The following is a 16,355-nucleotide window of genomic DNA, read 5'->3' as shown; positions in this document are numbered from 1 at the left end:
ATTTATTCCAATTTCCACAACGGGAATGAATAGGTGGCGGGGTTCAGATCCTTTGAAATCTGTTCCCTTAGAGGTGAATAGAAGAGGGTCTGATTCATTTTTTAAGAAGAGTTCCTGAGCTCCGGTATGGTGATAGTCAACGTGAAGATCTTTAATCCACCAGGATATTGTAAAATGGTCTGGCCCTATCAGGGTTAATCCTCTGCCGCCATCCTCCTCATTCACTGCTAAATGCTTTACTCTGGGGAACATTTCTGTTGGCTCTTTCTCTTGAGTTTTTGTTCCTCCCCACGGAGCTGAACCCTATTTGATCCCCTCACTCCCACCCTTTGTACTGAGTGACCGCTTTCTCTTACAGGTGAAGATTCAGGGTCAGAATAAAGAGATGCTGGCCGCTGCCTGCCAGATGTTCCTGGGGAAATCGGAGGTGGAAATCGCACAGATCGCACTGGAAACGTTGGAGGGTCACCAGAGAGCCATCATGGCTCACATGACTGTGGAGGTAGGGTTGAACACTGAACTCTTGAGTGGGGAGGGGTATGGAGGGTGTGGGTGGAGCGGGGGGGAAATGGGAGGGGGGAGGGGAGGGGAAGGTGGGGAGGGAAAGGTGGAGGGTGATGGATGGAGGGGAGGTGGAGGTGGAGGGGTGGCAGATGCAGGGGAGAGGGAATTTCCTGCCTTTCTCACCTGGGATTCTCCACTTGTGGAAAAGTTCCAAAAAAAGTTCTATGCTTGCCGCATAGAATTTACAGTGCTGAAGAGGCCATTCGGCCATCAAGTCTGCACCGGCCCTTGGAAAGCACACCCTACCCAAGCCCACACCTCCACCCTATCCCTGTACCCCAGTAACCCCACTTAACCTTATTTGGACACTAAAGGAAATTTAGCATAGCCAATCGACCTAAACTGCACATCTTTGGACTGTGGGAAGAAACCGGAGCACCCGGAGGAAACCCACACAGACACTGGGAGAACGTGCAGACTCCGCACAGACAGTGACCCAAGCCGGGAATCGAACCCAGGACCCTGGAGCTGGGAAGCAACTGTGCTAACCACTGTGCTACCATGATGCCCATACTTGGTGGGAAGCTGCAAAATTTGAATAGTCAGTGAGACTTGATGTGGAGCCGGCGGGCAGGGTAAAGACTGGGTGCTGTCTTGATTTTCACACTCTTGGTTCTTCTGTTCTTGTCCCAGGAGATCTACAAAGACCGGAAGAAGTTTTCGGAGCAGGTGTTTAAAGTGGCTTCTTCTGACCTAGTCAACATGGGCATCGGGGTGGTCAGTTATACCTTGAAGGACATCCATGATGACCAGGTAGGGCAACACCCTCTGTTAGCTAGTGCCCTTTAGCAGTGCAGTGTATGTTCACTGTGATATAACCTTCACGCAATACCCTTTGCGGTGAATATCCACTGTTATACTCCTCACCTTTAATATCCTCTACATTGTACAGTCAGTGATATTACCCTCACCTTTATTACCTTTCCAATATATATTCACAGTGATACATTCTTCACCTTTAGTACCCTCTCCAGTGTATTTGGCATGATTTTGCAGTCCGTTATTAAAAATGAGAGTGCGGAGTACTTGGAAGTGCATGTTAAAATAGGACTGAGGAATCTGTTCTTTGAGGAAGTAACAAGGAAGTTAGACAAAGGAGAACCAGTGGCCCTGATTTATTTAGATTTCCAGAAGGCCTTTGACAAGATTCCTCATAGAAGACCGTTAAATAAGTTAAGAGCCCATGGTGGTTACGGGTAAGATCCTGGCACGGGTAAAGGATTGGCTGACTGGCAGAAGGCAGAGAGTGGGGATAAAGGGGTCTTTTTTCAGGATGGCAGCCGGTGACTAGTGTGTGCCTCAGGGGTCCAGTGCTAGGACCACAACTTTTCACAATATACATGAATGATCTGGAAGAAGGAACTGAAGGCACTGTTTCTGAGTTTGCAGATGATACAAAGATCTGTAGAGGGACAGGTAGTATTGAGGAAACAGGTGGGCTGCAGAAGGACTTGGACAGGCTAGGAGAGTGGGCAAAGAAGTGGCAGATGGAATACAATGTGTTGTGAGGTTATGCACTTTGGAAGGAGGAATGGAGACATAGACTATTTTCTAAATGGGGAAATGCTCAGGAAATCAGAAGTGCAAAGGGACTTGGGAGTCCTTGTTCACGATTCTCTTAAGGTTCAGTTGGCAGTTAGGAAGGCAAATGCAGTGTTAGCATTTATGTCGAGAGGGCTAGAATCCAAGGGGTGTACTTCTGAAGCTATATAAAGCTCTGGTGAGACCCCATTTGGGGTATTGTGAGCAGTTTTGGGCCCCGTATTTAAGGAAGGATGTGCTGACCTTGGAAAGGGTCCAGAGGAGGTTCACAAGAAAGGTCCCTGGAATGAAGAGCTTGTTATGAGGAACGGTTGAGGACTCTGGGTATGTACTCATTGGAGTATAGAAGGATGAGAGGGGATCTTATTGAAACTTACAGGATACTGCGAGGCCTGGATACTTGCAGGATACTGCAAGGCTTGGATAGAGTGGACGTGGAGAGGATGGTTCCACTTGTAGGAAAAACTAGAACCAGGGGACACAATCTCAGACTGAAGGGACGATCCTTTAAAACCGAGATGAAGAGGAATTTCTTCAGCCAGAGGGCGGTGAATCTGTGGAACTCTTTCCGCAGAAGGCTGTGGAGGCCAAGTCACTGAGTGTCTTTAAGACCGAGATAGATAGGTTCTTGATTAATAAGGGGATCAGGTGTTATGGGAAGAAGGCAGGGGAATGGGGATGAGAAAAATATCAGCCATGATTCAATAGCGGAGCAGACTCGATGGGCCTAATTCTGCTCCTATGTTTTATGGTCTTATATACCCCTCACCTTTGATATCATCTCCAGTGTATATTGATTGAGATATACCTCTCACCTTTAATACCCTCTCCCGTGTATATTCATTGGAATGGACCCCATATCTTTAATATCGTCTCCGGTATGTTGACAAGATGATGTACTCTAGGTCCTGAACGCTCTCCAGCACAACCAGCAAAAAAAAGACCAATGACGGCACTGTGGTAAATTGTATGTGGAGTGTTCAGAAGAATTGCCCTCCCAACCCTCCTTTGTTAGATTGCAAACAATTCTCTTGCTACCACCTACCAAATACAACTTGATGTTGTATTTTACACCTCAAGTACTCTATCTCTCATCTTGGACTCTGTTGCTACTGTATCAGAGGAACTGTATTAATCATATTCCCTGTCTCCACAGGGTTACCTGCATTCTTTGGGGAAATCCCGCACAGCACAGGTGCAGCGTGATGCCCGGATTGGAGAGGCAGAGGCCAAGCGAGACTCTGGCATTAAGGTACCTGTTTTGCATGCCTTTGAGTAGATGTGAGTGCAAGAGGGAAGTTCAGCTGCTGATTTGGCTTCCTGGAGAGGTCAGTGTGGATCGGGTTCAATTGAACAATGCCTATTATCAGCGGAATTTCTTGATATGTTTTGTGCTCATTTGAAGCTCCGATTTGAACATTTTGATACACTGTTGCCTCAAGCACTCGCAGGGTAGGTGCGGGATGGTTTAGATACAGAGTAAAACTCCCTCTACACTGTCCCCTGTCAAACACTCGCAGGACAGGTATAGCACGGGGTTAGATACGGAGTAAAGCTTTCTCTACACTCCCCCATCAGACACTCACAGGATAGGTAAGCATGGGGTTAGATACAGCTTAAAGCTTCCTCTACATTGTCCCCATCAAACACTCCAGGACAGGTATAGCACTGAGTTGAATACAGAGTCAAGTTCCCTCTACACTGTCTCCATCAAACTCTCCCAGGACAGGTATAGCACGGAGTTGTATATAGAATAAAACGGCAGGTCCGGTACAGGCTGGTACTATTTTATTAATTCTGATGACGTGGGCAAGCATTTATTGCCCATCTCTAATTGCCCTTGAACTCCCATTTCAGAGGGCATTTAAGAATCAACTGTTATGTAGGACTGACCAGTTAAGATAGCTTGTTTACAGCACAGAAGGAGGCTATTAGGCCCATCGTGTCTGCCCCGGCTCCCAAAAGAGCTATCCAATAGTTGCTCCACATGGAATCTGGGGCTTTTTAATTCCAGATTTATTTTTCAGTTGAATTCAGATTTTACCATCTACTGTGGTTGGGTTTGGACCGGGCCCCCAGAGCATTATCTTGGGTCTCTGGATTACTGGTCTGGATTACTATGCCACCATCTCCCTACTTCACACTTCCTTCCCAAATTATGGTCCTTCCTGTGGTCAGAGAACAGTTTGAGTGAGCAAGATAGAGGAGGAGATCCTTGTTCCTCAATGACACTTCCTAAAACTTGGGACACAAATCATTATTTCAGATAATGTCTTTCACAACCTGCGATTTCCCAAACACTTTGCAGTCCAAAGAAGGTCATTGTGAAATCTTTTCGCTGTTCTAGTCCTGGGTATTGCGATAGGCAATTTCGCCAGAGCACAATCCCACAATTGGTGTTCTTCTGAAGCAACCAAACTGGTTTGGTAGGTGGTAGCAAGAGAATTGTTTGCAATCGAACAGAGGCTGCCCTTCAGGTAGATATTCTACAAGACTAACCATGGGGTATAATGCACATGGCACGTATCGAGCTCTGTGCCTGTTCTTACAAAGAAAAGTACAGCACAGGAACAGGCCCTTCGGCCCTCCAAGTCTGCGCCGACCATTCTGCCCATCTAAACTAAAATCTTCTACACTTCCTGGGCCCGTATCCCTCTATTCCCATCCTATTCATGTATTTGTCAAGATGCCCCTTAAATTCTTGTTGCTTTTGTTAATTCTTTAACAGGATGTGGGTGGCGCTCACTAGGTTGTCATTTGTTGCCCATCTCTAATCGCTCTTAGGAAGGTGGTGGTGAGCTGCCAACTTGAACTGCTGCAGTCCTTGCGCTGTAGGTAACACCCACAGTAACACTTGGGAGTCTTGGTAACATAGCTGACACCTCACCTTTACACCCCCTTCCCCGGACAGGAAGCCAAAGCCCAGCAGCAGAAGGTCTCAGCGCAATACGTGAATGAGATCGAAGTGGCCAAAGCGCAGCGTGATTTCGAGCTGAAGAAAGCTGTTTATGACACTGAGGTGAACACGAAGAAAGCTACCTCCGACCTCGCCTACCAACTGCAGGTCAGTAAGGCCAGGATGGCAGGGTACAAGCAAACTTGGCTTGACAGCTGCAGGGCACTGAGAATGCGGGCCGGAGTCAGAGGTCCGGCCTACCAACCACACGGCATTGAGGTTGAGTGACTTGAGGGATGCAGGCAGACCTGACCTGGCAATTGTAGTTCGGGGTAGGTGTCAGGCAGGTTTGGACTTCCGACTGCGTGTCGGGGAGTAGTAGGGTAAAGCAGGACTGATCTGTCAGTCGAAGGGCAGTGAAGTCAGGGGTCAGGTAGGAATGGCCAGCCAAGTTCAGTTCCATGAATTCAGGGGTCAGAAAAGCATAATCTACAGACTGCAGATCAGTGAAGTCTGGGTGATGGGCCAATCAGGCTTGGTCTGTAAACCGCAAGTCAGCGACATCCCAGGTGCAGTTTTGGGGGGGCAGGGGGGGTTGGGTTGTCAGGTGTTGGAATAGTCAAGCCAGGAGGTAACGACGGCAGGGACGAAGGTTTCAGCAGATGAGCGCGAGAATGGGTGGAGACAGTGGAGTGCATTGGGGTCGAGAGGGGAGGTTTGCTACGGATGGGGAAGTGGGCCAGTAGCATTGACACAAGGTATAGACGTTAATCCTGTTCCCCTCACCACATTCCCCCACAGGTCGCCATGACCAAGCAGCAGATCGAGGAGGAGAAAATGCAAGTCCAGGTGGTGGAGCGGAGCCAGCAGATCCAGGTCCAGGAGCAGGAAATCCTCCGGAGAGAGAAGGAGCTGGAGGCCAAGGTCAAGAAGCCAGCCGAGGCAGAGCGTTACCGTCTGGAGAAGTTGGCTGAAGCTGAGAGGTAAGTGGCTCGTTGGAGAGCGGGAGAAACGGGGGTGGGGAGAGGGAGGTGTTGATCTGATCCACGCCGGTTGGTGAAGTTAAAGCGAAGACGCTGCTGCTATCTTTGCTGGACAAAGTTTATTGACTTAGTTCGCAGTCAACACTACTCCAATGCCCTACACACCCCACTGCCACCTCCACCCAGTGTCCCAGCTGTCTATATTTATATTCAACAATTAAACAAACTGGACAAATTAAAGGAGCAGCCCCTTAAACGGATCCTGCATTAATCAAAAACAAATGGCAAAGGAAACTTAAAACATGAAATTAAAATGTGATTAAAGGGCTCAATAAAACTCCCCAGTCCCCACGGTGCCCACTGGGCACAAAAGGCCTCGATAGAGCCAGCAGATACTGCAAATCTCCATTTTTAGGTGTACAAATACCCATCACCTGTTCAACAATGCAATTGCCATTAAACATTAACTGTAATTTTTATAAAAGCATTCATGGGATCTGGGTGTTACTGGATACTCCAGCATTTATTGCCCTTGAGCAGGAGATGGTCACCTGTCTTCTTTCACCACCGCAGTCCACCCACTGTAGGTACACCCACAGTGCTGTTTGGGAGGGAGTTCCAGGATTTTGACCCAGCGACAGTGCAAGCAACAGTGATATATTTCCAAGTCAGGATAATGAGTGACATGGAGGGGAACATCTAGTTGGAGGTGTTCCCATGTATCTGCTGCCCTAGTCTATCTTGATAGTAGCAGTCTTATGTTTGGAAGGTTCTGCCTAAGGAGACTTGGTGAGTTCCTGCAGTGCATCTTGTAGATGGGACACACGGCTGCCACCGTGCGTCAGTGGTGGAGGGAGTGAATTTTTGTGGAATGACGAGCTTTGTCCTGGATGGTGTTGAGCTTCTTGAGTGTTGCTGGAGCTGCACTCACCCAGGCAAGTGGGGAGTATTCCATCACACTCCTGACTTGTGCCTTGTAGATGATGGGAAGGCTTTGGGGAGTCATGAGATCAGGTACTCGCCATAGGATTCCTAGCCATTAACCTGCTCTTGTTAACACTATGTTTATGGCTAACCCAGTTCAGTTTCTGGTCAATGGTAACTGCTCATTGGGTTCTACAATGGGAATGCCATTGACAAGGGGTGTTTAATAAGGCATTGATAGGATGGAGAATGAAACGGGGGTAAAAGGGCCTCAGATAATTGGCATAGAGACTTGGGTATTCTCAGTAATGGGTTGGGGTTGGAGTTCCTCTTTTTTTTAAGCAGTCTCTCAGGATTGAGGATGATTTATTTCCACTCCGGTTTGATGGGTTCAGAAGTCTAGTGTGGGGCAAGTGGTGCTTGAAGGGTCGGGTGGTTGGGCTGTTTGGTAGTTTGTGCCCCACCCCCTACTCACGACCCCTCAACTTGGCCTCTGTATGCTCCCCAACAAGATCCGGCTGTGATGTGTCCGGTGCCTTCCCGAGTGAGCCTTCTCCGTTTTGGTTACAATGATTAGTGCCACGATGCTGGGCATGTTTACTTGGGAGAGAATGCTGTTGCGGGATTGAGTTGCACCGATGACCAGAGGTGGGAGTGCAAAGCTCTGGGTGACCGGGTACTTGGTAAAAGTAACGAAGAGGAAAGCAGTGGAGCGTCCCGGGTTAAGTGGCACTTTTGATGGTTGACAGCCGAGCCACTGGGGCAGGAGGAGCCAAGGGAGGGTACACACGTTCCAATGGTGGGCAGGGGGGGGGGGGCAGATGCAGGAATATTTGAAGTTAAATCTCTCTTTACCCGCTCCCCCACTTTCTCATGTTCACCGATGATGCAAAGTGCAGAGCCATTCAGGAAACACAGTGGGTAACAGTGAGTGAATCAGAGACCCCCCTCTCAATGGTCCAAAGCATCTGAGATGGGAGGTGTGGGAGGGGGGGTGTTGCGAGGGGGGGATGTCACCTGTTCCTCTTCAAATCGTGTGTGGGGATCGGACTTTAATTCGCCTTCAGAGCTGCACTGAAGTAGCAGCTTCGATATTTCTGCTCGGATCTCTAGAGTGGGGACTTGAGGCAAGGCGGAAAGAGACGGTTTGCATCGGCTCCTTCCCCTCGGTGTGGAATGGGAGCTCTTGGTCCCGTTTTGCCTTCTGCCGTGTCTGACCCTCCTCTCACGGGAATCCGCTTCTCACCTTTCTTCTGCTTTGTCCCTTTTCTTTCCAGGTTGAAGCTCATCATGGAGGCCGAGGCGGAGGCTGAATCCATACGAGTGAGTAATACCCTCCTTCGTGTCATACAGAGCCTTGCTCGGGCACCATGTGGAGACTGCGTTCTGCTGTGACACTGCGCTACAGGAAGGAGGGACTAGCCTTCGAGGAAGAGCAGTGCAGAGGCTAGAAAAGAGTCTAATTATTGCGGACTGGTTGGAGAGACTGGACTTTTGTGGAGGTGGGGTGGGGTGAACTGCAGGGAGGAGTGAGATTAGCTGGATATCTCTTTCAAAGAACCAGCACAGACAGAATGTGCCGAATGGCCTTCATCAGTGTCATTTAATGACACGGCTCCCTAATTGCAGTATTTAAAATGAGATTTGTTTTCACACAGCGGGTAGTGAAAATCTGACATTTTATTCACCCCCATCCTCCCCTCTAAAATCAGAGGAGAGGGTGATGTTATTTCCATGTCTCAAGGGCGTAAAGTAAAAGCACAATACTCTGGGTGCTGGAGATCTGTAGTGAAAAGGGAAAGTTCTGGAAAGACCCGGCAAGTCTGGTGGCGAGAGGAACGAGAGTTAACTTTTCGAGGAAGATATGACAACCTAACCTGCACGTCTTTGGACATCTTTTGGAGGAAACCGGAGCACCCGGAGGAAACCTACACAGACATGGGAAGAATGTGCAGACTCCACACAGACAGTGACCCAAGCCGGGAATCGAACCTGGGACGCTGGAGCTGTGAAGCCACGGTGCTAACCATTAGACTCCTCGAAATGTTAACTCTGTTACTCGTGCCGCCAGACCTGCTGAGTTTTTTTCCAGAACTTTCCGCTTTCAGTCATGTCTCGAGGAGCAATTAGAGATGGGCAATAAATGCAGGCCTAGTCAGTGACACCCACGCCTCGTGAAAGAATTTAAGACCAGTCTCGCTGGACTTGTAATCCAAAGGGGCCCAGGGCACACTGGTTCAAATTCCACCACAGCAGCTGGCGGAATTTAACTTCAATTAATAAAATCGGCAGTGAAAACTAGTGTCAGGAATAGTGACCACAACAACCATCATCCATTGTAAAAAAATCCATCTGTTCACTGACGTCCCCTTTAGGGATGGAAACTGCCATCCTTACCTGGTCTGGCTGACTTGTGACTCAAGACCCACAGCAATATATTTAACTCTTAACAGCCCCTCTCTGACTACAGCCTCACGAGACAGTCCGTTCAACGGCAAATTAGGCTTTGCCAGCAAAGTCCACACCCGTGGGGAACAAATTAAAATAACACTGGGTCTGGGGAGATTTTCAAGATTAAAATTAACAGATCTTTTAACGGGTCAGGATATCTGGGAGTACAGATTAAAAGATGGGCAAATGGAATTAGCTACGGACTTGCCATGATTAAGGAGCGAAATGGGGGTTGGGGGTGGTGGTGGAGAGGAGGAGGGGTGGTGGTTTGGGGGTGATGGCTCATTGTCGGTGGGTAGCTTGGGTTGTCTCTGAATCCGTGCCCTATGCTCCATTTCTTCCCTAGGTCAAGGGAGAGGCTGAGGCCTTCGCTATTCACGCCAAGGCCAAAGCCGAGGCTGAGCAAATGACCAAGAAGGCGGAGGCTTTCAACGAATACAAGGACGCCGCCATGGTCGACATGGTCCTGAGTAAGCTGCCTGAGGTGAGTGCTCTCAGCTGGCAAGACAGTGGCAGACATGTGGCTGCAGACTTGCCCGAAAGCCTGAAGCTGTTGCCTGGAGAAGATCCTGTCTAAAATATTCTATCAATCCTGCCCCATGTCCCCTCCCTCCCCACCATCTGATCACAGAAAAGATGTGAGGCTGCAGAAGAGATTTACGAGAATGGTTCCAAAGATGAAGGACTTCAGTAAGGTGGATAGATTGCAGGTGCTGGGGCCATTCTTGCTGAGAAGAGAAGACTGCGGGAAGAGTTAGCTGATGCATTCATAATCGAGAGGGCCGTAGACAATAGATGGGAGAGAAACTGTTGCCTTTGGCAGACCAGGTTGTGGTCCTTTTGACTTGCAGAAGAAGCGGCAGCGACACGTGGAATGTCATTTGTACTCAGCGAGTGGTTAGGATCTGGGACGCGCTGCTGGGAGCATGGTGGAGGCAAATTCAATCGTGGCTTATTCCGAAGGGAATTGGGTAAGCACCTCGATGGTGGGGCACGAAAAAAAACTGCGGCATACAGGGAAGGGTTGCGGCAGGCTGAGCTCTTGCAGAGAGCCAGCATAGAATCGACGGACTGAATGGGATGTTTTGTGTTTCAACACCTGCATTCTCCTGTCAACACTTGCCATAGGTGTCATCAGGGTAGCACGGTAGCACAAGTGGTTAGCACTGTGGCTTCACAGCACCAGAGTCCCAGGTTCAATTCCCCGCTGGGTCACTGCCTGCGGAGTCTGTACGTTCTACCTGTGTCTGCGTGGATTTCCTCTGGGTGCTCCGGTTTCCTCACACAGTCCAAAGACGTACAGGTTAGGTAGATTGGTCATGCTAAATTGCCCTTAGTGTCCAAAATGTTAGGAAGGGTTATTGGGTTACGGGGAAAGGGTGGAAGTGAGGGTTTAAGTGGGTCGGTGCAGACTGAATGGGCCGAATGGCCTCCTTCTGCACTGTTCTAAGTTTGTTAGAAAAGGTTAAATCTCGGAATCCAGGCTGAGGTGACCAATTGGATACAAAATTGGCTTGGCGTCCGAAGCCAAAGGCGGGTTGTTTTTCAAACTGGAGGACTGTGACCAGCAGTGTTCTTCGGGAATCGGTGCTGGGTCCACCGGGTTATTTGCTTTTTATATATATATATATATATATATTATATATATAAATAAATGATTTGAATGAGAATGTAGGAGGCATGGTTAGTAAATTTACAGATGACACCCAAGATTGGTGGTATAGTGAATAGTGAAGAATGTTATATAAGATTGCAACAGGATCTTGACCAATTGGGCAAGTGGGCCGAAGAATGGCGGATGGAGTTTAATTTGGATAAATGTGAGGTGATCCATTTTGGTGGATTAAATCATGGCAGGGCCTACTCAGTTAATGGTAGGGAGTTGGGGAGAGTTACAAAACAAAGAGATTTAGGAGTACATGTTCATAACTCTTTAAAGGTGAAGTCGCAGGTGAATAGGGTGGTGAAGAAGGCATTCGGCGTGCTGGGTTTTATTGGTCAGAATATTGAATACAGGAGTCGGGAAGTCTTGTTGAAGTTGTACAAGACATTGGTAAGACCACACATGGAATACTGTGTTCAGTTCTGGTCACCCTATTACAGGAAGGATATTGTTAAACTAGAAAGCATGCAGAAGAGATTTACAACGATGCTACCAGGACTTGATGGTCTGAGTTATAAGGAGAGGCTGGACAGGCTGGGACTTTTTTCCCTGGTGCATAGGAGGCTTGGGGTGATCCTATAGCGGTCTATAAAATAATAAGGAGAATAGATAAGGTAGATAGTTGACATCTTTTCCCAAAGGTAGAGGGGTCTAGAACCAGAGGGCATAGGTTTAAGGTGAGAGGGGAGAGATACAAAAGAGACAGAGGGGAAATTTATTCACACAGAGGGTGGTGAGCATCTGGAATGGGCTGCCAGAGGCAGTGGTAGAGGCTGGCATGATTTTTATCTTTTAAAAAGCAGTTAGACAGTTACATGGGCAGGGTGGGTATAGAGGGTTATGGGCCAAATGTGGGATAATGGGACTAGCTTAGTGATAGAAACTGGGCGGCATGGACAAGCTGGGACGAAGGGCCTGTTTTCATGCTGTAAACATCTATGACTCTAGTGTCCGAAAGATAAATCTTTGAATTTGCCAGGTTAGTTTTGGCGAGTTGACAATCCCCTGCTTGCACCCTACAGCATAATGAGTGTCCATCTCTCTCTTTCCCGGACATGATCATTCCCCTGCACCACCTCCTCCCTTCGTCATAACCATCCCGCATTCTTGATTATTGAATAATATCTTTGTGTGATCTGGGAAGTAGGTGCAGTGAAACGTTTGCTATTGGAATCGGATTGCAGCTTCTCTTCTTGTTTTATAGGTAGCAGCTGAGATCAGCCAACCCTTCTCCAAGGTTAACAAGATCACCATGGTCAGCAGTGGGAATAGCGAGGTGGGAGTGTCCAAACTGAGCGGTGAGGTACTGGACATCATGACCAGGCTCCCGGATACCATCGAGAAGCTCACCGGAGTCAGCATTATCCAGGTGAGCAGCGTGGGGAGTTCAGGTCCATGACCAGAAAAAGCCAAATAATGTATTTTCTGCCTCTGGGACGGGGGGGGACAGTGTGTCAGACATGGTCCTGTCCCCCTCTGGGACTGCCCCCTCCCCATCCCTTTCTGGAATTCAGTGGGACAGTGGATCAGACACTGTCCATTGCCCCTCTAGGACTGGGTGGGGCAATGGGTCAGACACTGTTCTTTCCCTCTCTGGGACTGGGTGGGACAGGGGGTTAGACACTGTCCTTTGACTGGATGGGACAGTGGGTCAGACACTGTCCTTTCCCCCTCTGGAACTGGGTGGGACAGTGGGTCAGACACTGTCCTTTCCCCCTCGGGGACTGGGAGGGACAGTGGGTCAGACACTGTCCTTTCCCCTATGGGACAGTGGGTCAGACACTGTCCTTTCTCCCTCTGGGACTTGGTGGGGCAGTGGGTGAGACACTGTCCTTTCTCCCTCTGGAACTGGGTGGGACAGTGGGTCAGACACTGTCCTTTCTCCCTCTGGGACTTGATGGGGCAGTGGGTGAGACACTGTCCTTTCTCCCTCTGGAACTGGGTGGGACAGTGGGTCAGACACTGTCCTTTCCCAATGGGACTGGGTGGGACAGTGTGTCGGGCACTAAAGGTTCCCCCTCTGGGTGTGTGTGTGATAGTGGGTCAGACGCTGTCCTTTCCCCTTCTGGGACTGGGCTATCCTTTCCCCTCTGGGACTGGGTGGGCCAGTGGGCCAGACTGTCCTTTCCCCCTCTGGGACTGGGTGGGACAGTGGATCAGATACTGTCCTTTCCCCCTCCAGGACTGGGTGGGTCAGACACTGTCCTTTCCCCTCTGGAACTGGGTGGGACAGTGGGTCAGACTGTCCTTTCCCCTCTGGGACTGGGCGGGTCAGTGGGTCAGCAACTGTCCTTTATCTCTCTGGGACTGGGTGGGACACTGGGTCAGCAACTGTCCTTTATCTCTCTGGGACTGGGTGGGGCAGTGGGTCAGCAACTGTCCTTTATCTCTCTGGGACGGAGTGGGACAGTGGATTAGACATTGGCCATTGCCCCTCTGTGACTGGGTGGGACAGTGATTTGCATAATGGGATTTGGCTATCTGACAATTGTTTGCGATTGTGAGGTTTGTGGAAGTAAGTGACAATGTTTAACATCCAAATTCTCTCTCCTCCTGTCTTTCCCCACATCCCGTTCTGTGTGCAGGGATCCACAAGACCCTCCCGGATGTCTTAAACTAATGGGGCGAATGAGCGAGAGTGTACGGAAGGGGTGTTTTGGGACATCCGATGGAAGTGTGGCCTGATTTGGGCCCGTTGGTTGGGGGGGGATCCGCTTCTGCATGCATATTCATGTGTCTATCACTGTTTAGTCCGTGTCTAACCTTATACTCCTGCTTAGTGTTGTCCTGTTAGTAAATCTCAATAGAAGGAAAAATGACAGATTTGGACAGTCATCCCTTTAGGTCATTGTAATCTAACTTGGCTTTTCTGAATCCTGCACCTGTTTTTGAACAGTCTGATCTGCTCTAACCTGTGCGTTGTACTGCTTTGTCCATCTTTCTGAGGCGCAATGCGGTCAAATGCCCCGCACTTTGTGACGGTAATCTACCCATCTGGATCGTGGGAGTGAGTCAGGGGAGGGAGCACCATGTTCACAGTTCGAGATGCTGAAAACTGGCTTCACCTTATTGAAGATTCGGGTGGGGAAGGTGTAGCAAAGACTTTAGTTTAACAGGATTTATTTTCTTCAAAAGGGGCAGTGCCTTACTGGAAACATTTCTCGCCTCTGACCAACCCCAGATTTTAACCAGTTGTGCCATTCAATTTGGGATTTTGATTTCTTTGATGGTACCCTGTTGGCACGGCCCTGTAAGATTCTCTCTCCACCGCTGTTTTAAGCATTTAATCTCCCTTTTTAAAAAATGACTGTGATAAAATTAGCTCAAAATCGAGACTGTTACATGACTTTCAGCCCCCTCGTGATCATTTGTTACGTATGTATATATTACGTAGAATCACCTTGTTGCCTAATCCTTCTTGGAGTATTGATTAGTGAGACTCCTGAGGCCACTGACAACATGTTTAACACAAAAACTGTCCAGCTACTCTGACAAAGTGAAATAAAATATCTCGCCTGTCTTCGTCTGCTTCTGCCATTTATTCGCTTGAGGTGGAGGGCATTCTGGAGTTTTCTTTCCCACCCTCAGCGCAGGGTTAGATGGCAACAAGAGATTTTTTTCACAGAAACCGGGGGCTGGATTCTCCGCCCCGCCGCACCACATTCCCACCGGCGGGATTCTCCGTTATGCTGGCTGGTCAATGGGGTTTCCCATTGTGGAACAGCCACACCCTGTTGGGAAACCCCTAGGCACCGGCAAAATGGAGAATCCTGCCGGCGGAGAATCTCACCCCCTATTTGAGTTTTCCGGAAAGGAGGAAGGGGTTGAAGGACAATTTGATTGAGATCTTCTGAATCTTGAAAGGAATTGGACGAGAAGTGGGAGAAAGACCTTGTTCCACTTTCGGGGTAAGTGCTGCGGGTGTGTCTAGGACAAGGCGACACAGGAACAGAAGGAGGCTTTTAGCACACATGCTGTTCCCACCCCCTGCCCCCACCCACAACTAGCCTCTTGACCCTGGTCAGCCATTCTGGAAGATCGTGGCTGATCTGCTTTCCAACTCCATGTGAGTTTCCTCTGAATTGATCCAGCACAATCTGCCCGTTTGCAAAAGACCTCCAAATTATCTACAATCTTGCGAGTGGGGCAGCAACATGGTGGTTAGCACAGCCGTCTCACAGTGACAGGGACCCGGGTTCGATTCCGACCTCGGGTGCCTGCGTAGAGTTTTCACTTTCTCCCCATGTCTGCGTGGTTTTCCTCCGGATGCCCATAGTGCAAAGGTGTGCAGGTTAGGTGGCTTGGTCATGCTAAATTGCCCCTTAGTGTCTTAGGTGGGGTTATGAGATAGAATGAGGGAGTGGGCCAAGTAGGGTTCTCTTTCAAAGGGCTGGTGCAGACTCAATGGACCGAATGGCCTCCTTCTCCACTGTAGAGATTCGATGATTCTCTTTTTTAAAAAAAATTTAGTGTACCCAAAATTAAGGGGCAATTTAGCGTGGCCAATCCACCTAGCCTGCACATCTTTGGGTTGTGGAGGCATAACCCACGCAAAGACGGGGAGAACGTGCAATCTCCACGCGGATAGTGACCCAGAGCCAGGATCGAACCGGGGACCTTGGCGCCGTGAGGCAGCAGGGCTACCCCATTGTGCCACTGTGCTGCCCCAAGATTCTATGATTCTTAAGTACCAACATCCCCACACATCACTCTGAAAGGAGCCTGCTGGTGATCCTTCGGGAGTTCCCAAACTGGCATTTTATCTCCACCTAATCGCTAGTTCCCCCCTCCAGAACCTTGTAAAGGCCGGTTCAATAGTTTTCCTGAGAAATTCTCGGAAAGACTACCCGGTTCTGTGCAATCTCACTTTGTAATTTAATCCTCTGAGCCCTGGGAAATATCCTGGTAAATCTTCACTGGGCACTCCCTTCCTGGGTCAATATATCCTCCCCCAGGTGGTGCCCAGAACGGCTCCCAGTATTCCAGGTGTGATCTAACCAGCGCTTTTGTACCGCTGAAGTGTGTCGTTCAGCCCCCCGCCGATTCTAGTCCTCGAGATGTAAACGGTGAGCATTCCATTAGTTTTTTAAAAATCCGTTGTTTCTCTACCTGCCTGTGATATTTTATTGATCTGTGTGACATGAACCCCTAAGTACATTCGATCATCCACTGTTCCTAGCTTTTCACCATTCTGAAAGTAACTCGAGTGAGCTTACTTTTTTTTGTGCTCTAAACTGTGCCTATGTTTGAAACTATTTGCCACAGCAGGGGCTGAGTATCTTTCTCCTGTTCCTACCTTCCATTATTTTGTGGGCGTGTCTTTGTGTTGGGA

The 16,355-nt window shown here is 48.9% G+C and overlaps 1 protein-coding gene across 1 annotated transcript in view; it reads left to right on the top strand.

The window, feature by feature from the left end:
* LOC140390271 (flotillin-1-like) overlaps positions 1-14,543 on the top strand; it is a 46,340-nt gene extending 31,797 nt beyond the window's left edge. Inside the window, exons 5-13 of the mRNA XM_072475293.1 lie at positions 359-502; positions 1,198-1,317; positions 3,263-3,358; positions 5,018-5,170; positions 5,804-5,985; positions 8,187-8,232; positions 9,707-9,844; positions 12,228-12,392; positions 13,609-14,543. Coding sequence (XP_072331394.1) covers positions 359-502; positions 1,198-1,317; positions 3,263-3,358; positions 5,018-5,170; positions 5,804-5,985; positions 8,187-8,232; positions 9,707-9,844; positions 12,228-12,392; positions 13,609-13,638 — 1,074 coding nt within the window. The 3' untranslated portion in view covers positions 13,639-14,543. The remainder of the gene's footprint in view (positions 1-358; positions 503-1,197; positions 1,318-3,262; positions 3,359-5,017; positions 5,171-5,803; positions 5,986-8,186; positions 8,233-9,706; positions 9,845-12,227; positions 12,393-13,608) is intronic.
* The last annotated feature ends 1,812 nt before the right edge of the window (positions 14,544-16,355 follow it).

This window comes from Scyliorhinus torazame, chromosome 14 (assembly GCF_047496885.1).
Source record: "Scyliorhinus torazame isolate Kashiwa2021f chromosome 14, sScyTor2.1, whole genome shotgun sequence".
NCBI classification, from domain to species: domain Eukaryota; kingdom Metazoa; phylum Chordata; class Chondrichthyes; order Carcharhiniformes; family Scyliorhinidae; genus Scyliorhinus; species Scyliorhinus torazame.
Note: the sequence above shows the minus strand (reverse complement) of the source record. Positions and strands in the feature narration are given on the sequence as shown.